Raw genomic sequence first — 8786 nt, forward strand, 5'->3', positions numbered from 1 at the left:
AAACATACAATAATGGGCAATCTTCTTAACTATCCTCCTTTCAGGGATACCCAGGTTTGGAAAAATACAGTGGCAATTAAAGTAAGGCTTCCCTATGGGTAAGTGAATTGAAAAAGATTGGTGTTTAGTATGTATGTGAGTATCTGCGTGTGTGTGTGTATGTGTGCACGCATGTGGGTGCACGTTTATAGAACTTGGGAGAAATGGAAATGCTATTGGTCTGGATGGGGACTCAGGTGGCTGGGGTGGGGGAAATTAAAATGACCCTGAAAAACTTAAACTGAAAAAGATGGCCCCCACACATTTAATTATTCCATGATCTGCACCTCTAATCCTCACCTTTAGAATGAGGGCATTATATCCTGACTTTTGTGTTTAATAATTCTTGTTCTCCTTCAAAGCCTCATCTGTGTGTCTGAGTGGGGGTGGGAGGGACAAATAAGAATTTTTTTCTGAACCCTGTATCCTTCTAACAGAGGAGAAAGTTCTCTCAAGAACATCTTTTTTTTTTTTTTTTTTAGTCTGGTCGTTTAAATTTTACTGTTACGTAATCTCATGATAAATAATAGGTATTCACTAGAAAAAAATTAAAGTGATTTACCATTGTTTAATTCTGCTAGCCAAGCTGCACTTGCCCTGAAGAGCTGTATAATTTATTCAAATGACCTGAGGCTTTTAAAGTCAATCTTCCAGCAGAAAAATTACCCCCTGTCCCCAGGAGAGTGAATTTTTCTTGTTGTACTGCTTCCTATGGTTGACATTTATTTGACTCTCAAGTGTATTTACATTGTTGCCTTAACTTGGAGTTCTTTGCTGAATCAATAATATGCTGTATTTCTTGCTTCAAGTGGTGTCGATATTATTGTTATTCCTTTTAAAAAAAAAAAAAAAAAAAAACCTTTTCCCCTTAATTCCCTGCAGTTACAAAGTTTTTCTTTGAGTTGTGAAAATTTTTGCTTCTAAAATTATGAGGAAGCCGAGTAAATGTTCTTTTAATCTTCTGGGAAATGTGTGCCTCTTTAAACTTTATTTACGTCAGAACTTACTGTAATGAAGGACAAAAGCTCTAGACAAGGTCCCCTGCTCCTCGGGGGTGTTCAAGGCTAGGTCTCCCAGAGGCGAGCCTGCAGTTTGTTCTCAAATGTTTATAGCTTACCTCCTGGCTGTTTCTTTGCAACCGGCCCGAGAGGGGGCTAGAAATAGAGCAGGGTGGGAACCTGACCCATCGTGACCACTCAGGGGGCTCTGGCCTGGAAAATTCCCCTGTATGTGGCAAAAACAAACATTAGAAATGGAGGGAGAAACTAGGCTTAAACAAAGAGTGAAACCGGTTCCCATTTCATCTCTCCTGCCGATAACCATATGTGCCCGCTCATTTGTTTCCCAGACATCAGTGCTCCATCGTTTGGACAGAGCCTCCACCTGAATCTGTCCAGAGCATAGGAAACAAATATTTTGAAATGTAATACAATGGTGTGTATGTATCTTAGGAGCATTTCCTCAATGCGCAAACCCAGTCTAACTGAAAGAGTCACCAAGATGGTGGTGTGCAAACCTTTGAATCCTACTAATATTTTTCAGGGAAGGGTGACCTCTTCTTTCTGGTCCCATGTGCCACAGGATTGGCCACAATATGGGGAATAAAATTAAGAAAAATTTGTTCTCCCACATAACAATCCTTCAAACTCTTTTCCCCTCCTTTAGTGTTTTTGTGACACCTTGTGAATGACTGGCTGTGGCTTTTTGTAAATGTCGCATGTTTTCTTTTTGCCAAGACAAAGAATGAGAGGAAAGGGCCAGCGAGGGCTCCCTCTAACGTGGCGGTTAAGAGCATGGACTCTGTCATGAGACTGCCTCGGTTAAAATTCAGATGTCCTCCATTTAATGGCTATGTGACCTCAGGAAAGTCATTTAAATTCTGTGAGCCCTAGCTTCGCGATTTGGAAAATGGAGGTAATAGCAAGACTTTATCATTGCATCTACCATATGTGAAGCATGGTTTCAGGCATTTTTAAATGTATTAGCTCATTTAATTTTCAGAACTCTGTGATGTAGGTAATCAACATCATCCCCATTTCTCAGATGAGAAAACTGAGACATGGAGAAGAAAAGTAACTTGGCCAAGGTCATAGGATAAGAAAGTGGGTATAGCTGAGCTTGTGGAGCCTGGCCGTTGTATCCTAGGAGCCTAGCCCTGTACCGACCAGTACGTTCCATCGGCTCACTCTTAAATTACTGAGCACTCAGCACAGTGTTTGGCCCTTAGAGTTTATTGTTGGCTGCGAGTCTCACTGCCGTCACCTGTCCCGATCTTTCTTTTGTCACTCTTGCGGCTGTGGGACTGATTTGTAAGTTTGGTCACCCCCCCCACCAACAAAAAGAAAGACCAACAGTGATCTGAGCCATGGTGGTTGCCTGATCCTTCTTCACCTTTGTGTGCTTTGTGTTGAGACCACAAACAGGACAGGGACCTGTGAAAAGGGGACACTATTTGCTAATACCTCTTTTTGAAGCCGTGAAAATTACACCCCTCCTATCACCACCTCTCCAGCAACCAGCCAACAAAAATTGCTTGAAGCAAGGGAGAAGTTTGAGAAAGTTTAGACCTTGGGTAAAGTCGCTCCTGTTCTTTAATGAACAGAGGTAAAACAAAATCTCAAAAAGTAATGAAGGTGGTAACAGACATTGGTGGACAAAGGTGCTGCTGCCAGAATACGTTCTCTATTCCCCACCCCTTAACTCGCCTTAGAGTGTCCGTATCAGGGAAAAGGGAAGAGAAGATTCTGCAAGTAATTATATTCTTCTTTTAAAGTAAGCCACCGATTTCAAAATTCTCCAACACATTTGTGGAAACTTCATTTTTTGGTTTGAGATTTATTTGAATGAGCTGTTATGATTGGAGACAGTGAGAATTTCAGATTAATGTTTTGCAGCCAAAAAAAGAAAAAAAAAAAACCTCTCTGAAAACGGCTGGCAAGTGTTCGTAAGTCAGCCCTAGAATTATGTAGGTTGAAGGCTCCCAGTGGACAGACCGAACATATAAGAAGGAAACCAGAGATCTCGTGCTATTACGTCCCCGAGTCTAAGGGAACGAATAAGCACAGACTTAAAAGCATTAAAAGCATTCTTCAGCCTGAATTTTTAAGGTAGGTCTGCACAATTTCTGTATACTGTATCTGGAGAGTAGAACATACATTAAGTGAAAGTGGTTTTTTTTTTTTATGGATGAACTTTCCCTTTTTCCTGTATTTTAACACTGTATTTTTGCAAACCTCCTAAATTCTTTCCCCGCTGTTTCTCTTACAGGGGTGCACGTAGGAACTAGGCAAGCTGATTTATGATAACTAACTTTTAAACTCCAACGACCAGTAAGTCTGCAAGTGGGTTTATTTGAGATTCTTTCATGTTACTTTGTTAGGTTAAGATGAGGAGTGAGCTTTAGACAAAAATGATAACTTTGCTGTTTACTAGGAGATTCTTTGGTGATTGCGGTTCTCATTGAGTAGTTTAGATGTATTTTGGAACTATCAAAAGTAATAGTCTTTCCTTTACTGTGTTCAATCTTCAGCTAATTTTCTTTTGTTTTAAAGTAATGCTGCTCCTAAAACAACAACAACAACAACAACAAAACCCAGTATCAGAAAAACCTGAGCACTGATTATAACATTTGAGAACCATGTAGCACTGTTCCTATTTTGTTGTGTTTAAACTGAAATGATAGCAAAGGAAAAATGATACAGTTAGCTCATGATTCATCATTGATGTTCAATTCTTATTTCATTGAGCAATCAAAACTATTTCTACTTGACTCTAAATCAGATTCGGCTATTTTGTTGTTGTTGTTGTTCTTTTCCTAATTGAAAAAGAAAATGGATTTCCTTTTAAGCAGATTAAACATCTAGATCGAAAACAGTCTCTATTAAAATGTTCAGGGGGCTTTTAGAAATATGTACCTACTCCAGAGCTCCCTGTTAATGATATTATTATAAAAACAATGGAAAAGTAGAAGTAAAGGAATTCGTGTTAAATTAGTAAAAACCAACCCTACCCCCATCTCAATATGTTTCTTTTGCATATTCTCTTTCAGTCTTTTGTGCACTTACTTATTTTTTCCATAGCTTATGTTACTTATATTTTCCATAGCTGTAATGATTTGTACATAATTAGTTACTTGAATAAGGCATTTCTCCATGCAATAGCGGGCAGCCGTGTGGTTTCTAGAAAGTATACAGCCTGAGATATGTGCTCAAGTGTTTTTGAAATGTTAATTTTTCTTATTTCTTGGCTCCTTCTTATTTGTTTCCCCTATGTCTTAGCCAGGCTAACCTTTTGAACTATCGATTTCCTTTAAGCCTTTTGAAAAGATGATAGAAATGATGGGCAAAATAGAGTTTTGTTCAGCATTTTCAGTCCCTGAGGCTGAAATGTCTTACCTGCTTGGTACTGTTGAGGAAATTCCTTTTTCTTCTTCAAGGAACAAAATCCACTCTTAAGTCACAAGGCACAGTTGTGCTTCCCAGTGTTTTCTATATTCACCCACCTTTTCTTTTCTTTTTTTTTTTTTTTTTGCTTTCGACAAACTTTCAAAATGCTAATGATTTAATAATGTCCTACACTCCGTATGTGTTCTGGGAGTTCCATTTTTTTAAATTTAATTTCCACAGAAGGCGTAAGAAGTAGGAGCTACTGAGCTTGCAATATGAAGAACGTCACCCTGGCCACCATCAGCAAAAACATCACCAACAGCCTTCACTTCGGACTTGTGAACATCATTGGCAATGAGTCGACCTCTAACTGCTCGCATAAGCCGTCAGATAAGCATTTAGATGCAATTCCTATCCTCTACTATATTATTTTTGTGATTGGATTTCTTGTCAATACTATTGTGGTTACGCTGTTCTGTTGTCAAAAGGGTCCTAAAAAGGTTTCCAGCATTTACATCTTCAACCTGGCTGTGGCTGATTTGCTGCTTTTGGCTACTCTTCCTCTCTGGGCAACCTATTATTCTTACAGATATGACTGGCTCTTTGGGCCTGTGATGTGCAAAGTGTTTGGTTCTTTCCTGACCCTGAACATGTTCGCGAGCATATTTTTTATCACCTGCATGAGCGTTGATAGGTACCAGTCTGTTATCTATCCCTTTCTGTCTCAGAGAAGAAATCCCTGGCAAGCGTCTTATATCGTTCCCCTTGTTTGGTGTATGGCTTGTCTGTCCTCATTGCCAACATTCTATTTCCGAGATGTCCGAACCATTGAGTATTTGGGAGTGAATGCCTGCATTATGGCCTTCCCCCCTGAGAAATATGCCCAATGGTCAGCTGGGATTGCCTTAATGAAAAATATCCTTGGTTTTATTATCCCTTTAATATTCATAGCCACATGCTATTTTGGAATCAGAAAACACTTACTGAAGACCAATAGCTACGGGAAGAACAGAATAACTCGCGACCAAGTCCTCAAGATGGCAGCGGCTGTCGTTCTGGCGTTCATCATCTGTTGGCTTCCCTTCCATGTTCTGACCTTCCTGGATGCTCTGGCCTGGATGGGTGTCATTCATAGTTGTGAAGTTATAGCAGTCATTGACCTGGCACTTCCTTTTGCCATCCTCCTGGGATTGACCAACAGCTGCATTAATCCCTTTCTGTATTGTTTTGTTGGTAACCGGTTCCAACAGAAGCTCCGCCGTGTGTTTAGGGTTCCAATTACTTGGCTCCAAGGCAAGCGAGAGAGTGTGTCATGCCGAAAAAACAGTTCCCTTAGAGAAATGGAGACCTTTGTGTCTTAAACACGAGAGTGGAATGCATGTTCACAACACGGCTACTTGGTTCGAGGGCCCCTTGAAGGATCGTTTAATGCCTTTAGTCAAGGAGTAAGTTTCTCCCTTAATGTAATCTTTTCTCACTCTTCTAGAACAGGAAGCCAAATGTGACTCGAAGTGTTACCCAGTGACTTTCAGGAATTGCCCGGTTTCCTTCAGTTCCTGGGTACAAGACTGTCATTGGGAGGACAGAACCATAACCTAGAAGTCACTGAGGAGTTATCTCAAATGATAATTAATAGCAAATTGTGACTTGTGATTTGGGGTTTCAGATTTCTCCTTGAAAGATGCTGAAGTTGGTTTGTTTTTTTAATTGGTTTTTATATCCATTTTCATCAGGCTTTCCTCTCGAACCAAGGCCAGTTTTTTTTTTTTTTTTAACCCATTGCATTATTTACAAGACATCATGCTAAGAAACATGAGCTTTTCGAAGCGAAGTATACTACAGTATTGGTATTGAATTATTCAGGCTCTCGGCATATGCCTTCTACTTAAAAATATTATAAATAATAACCTTTTACATTTTATTTGAGCACAGGTTGATATTGAAGATATAGCTACATATCGAGTAGGGCTAGGGATGTAGATTAGATCACCTGTACTCCTGTATTTATCTTATTTTTACAGTTAGAGGAAGTAGAATATATAATAACATAGATTTGAGATTAACAAATATTTGAGTGTTCATTAAACTCTGAATATACGCTCTTTAGAACTTTCTATCCATTTTAACTATTGTTTGAAGACTTCTATGTTCTCTGACAATTTTTTGAAAACAATAACTAAACACTGTGTCGTGTTATAAAATGTAAAGGTCACTTTTTACATCCTTGACCTTTTGGTGCTTTGATATATAGGAAGTTGACTTGACTTTTGTTATTGATGCTTTTGTGCTGGGTTGCTTCCCAAAATATCTGGAGGGCTTCTTTAACTCTTTAGTTTGTAATAAACCTTTAACAGGCATGGGAAAAAGTTATGCCAGAATGGAGTTTTGATACCCAGGGAGACAAAGAGATCCAGCAAATGACAATTTTGGTGTCACACAAAAAAACCTACCTGCCAGGGTAGTGCCATGTATCTTTGAAGGTAGAGACCATGGGTAGTCTGAACCTATACCTAGGGCTTCTGTTTCTTCCAAATTTTATAGGATTCTGTGGCACTCTCTTAAATCAATCGCTGGTCCATGGATCTCCTTTTCCACACTATTGGAACTCCTGTCAGAGAAGTACCTAAAACTGACTGAGTCACCTAGAATTTACTTAGAGTATGAGTCCTAATTTTAGGAGTTAGACATTTTATTCTGCACCAGCCCCACACTATACCAGGTTATCTAGGACCTTCCTAGACCAATGCTGACCTCTGAGGTAGAAATAAAGTTTCAAAGACTTTGTGTGTCTGCCAGGTTCCAGGGCTATAGATTAACGAATTCTCTCACCCCACTTTCTGGGAAATGCCTAATTTCGTGTAATCTATTATTATCAACAAAATAAATAGCTAAATGTGTAACTGACTCTAACTTGATATTTTAAATAATTTTGTAAAACATTGCATATAAATAAAATCTTTAATCGGAAGATCATGTGCACTTACTTTTTTTTTTAAAAAAAGAGTTATTTATTTGAGAGAGAGAGTGGGGAGGAGGGGCAGAGGGAGAGGGAGAGAATCCCAAGCGGACTCCACACTGAGCACGGAGCCCGATGCGGGGCTCGATCTCACGATCCTGAGAACATGACCTGAGCTGAAATTGAGTCCGATGCTTCACCAACTGAGACACCCAGGAACCCTGTACTTCCTTTTTTTAAATTTTGACTACTCCCAAGTATAGATTCTTACCTTTTGTTTTATCTGTATCCTCCTTACAATCCCTAATGATACTTTATTGTTTCAGTCCCCATCATTCCTTATCTGGCTTCTTCATGGACTCTTCTAAGTCTCTCTCTCTTGAGTCTTCAACCATAATTTCTTATTAATTATGAAAAGAAAGTCCTGATTGTCTATCAGCAAGACTATAAGAGATCTGATTCTTCCCAGCTTTCCTGGCTTTTTCTGTCTCTGCCATCTCTCTCTTATACTCTATGTTCAAGCATCACAAAAGGACTTACTGCTTTTTTAAGGCCTAATGTTCTTTCATGCCCCTCTGCTTTTGTTCACACAACTCTGTCTTCCTGAACACCCCTCCAATCATTCCCCCCCTAGGATCCTTCATTCAAATGATGAACACCTACTCAGCCATTTTCACTCTGCTCATGTCAATTCCTTAACCACAATAATATTTATTATACTAATTATAATACACCCCCCCCCCCTTCCCTGGAAGCCCCCTTAGTAAAGAGAATTGTTTCTCTAGTTCTTGGGATGTTAAGCCTGGATTCCACTTCCATAGGAGGCCAGTATTGAGCCCTAAGTGGTTCTTTGAGGCTTGGACTTTTTGGGGACTAAGAAGAAATGTCAGTCAAAAAGGTGGTGCATGAACATGTGAACTCGGACTGCAGAAATGTACAAAGGTATAAATGTCCTCTTTTCTCTTTACAAATGTAAATTTCAGGTTAAGTTTTTCGGACAGCAAATGAAACTGTTCTCATTTGGCCATATTTCCAGGTATTACCTAATCCCCTTCCTTTTTCTATGGGCCCTCCTTTATGCACCTCACCTACACAATGCCCAGGAGCCTCTTAATAATAACAACAATAGCTCCTATTAGGTGAGCATTATATGCTCTATACTATCATACATATTTTTATGAATTATCCCATTTTATTCCCACAATGACTCAATTATTCTCATTTTACAAATGAGGACACTGAGGCACAGATGAGTCCCTACTAATCTTGAAATTTGGCTCTAACAGCTGATCTGAGTAATCCCAACAGTAGTATTTAGTAGTTTAAATATGGATCCTAAGCTACCAAGCAATATTTCAGAGATGGTCTTGCACAGTCCTTAACCCTTCCCTCCAAACCTCATTGCT

General features: G+C 39.3%; 1 protein-coding gene across 1 annotated transcript; it reads left to right on the forward strand.

Moving 5' to 3' along the window:
• The first annotated feature begins 3076 nt into the window (after positions 1-3076).
• Positions 3077-5893, forward strand: AGTR2 (angiotensin II receptor type 2). Its single transcript, XM_035006157.1, has 3 exons — positions 3077-3146; positions 3307-3368; positions 4665-5893. Exon 3 carries the CDS (start codon positions 4700-4702, stop codon positions 5783-5785), a length of 1086 nt encoding a protein of 361 aa, XP_034862048.1. The 5' UTR covers positions 3077-3146; positions 3307-3368; positions 4665-4699; the 3' UTR covers positions 5786-5893.
• Positions 5894-8786: the final 2893 nt, after the last annotated feature.

The sequence above is a fragment of the Mirounga leonina genome, unplaced genomic scaffold (genome assembly GCF_011800145.1).
Source record: "Mirounga leonina isolate KUSES-001 unplaced genomic scaffold, KU_Mleo_1.0 Mir_101664, whole genome shotgun sequence".
NCBI classification, from domain to species: domain Eukaryota; kingdom Metazoa; phylum Chordata; class Mammalia; order Carnivora; family Phocidae; genus Mirounga; species Mirounga leonina.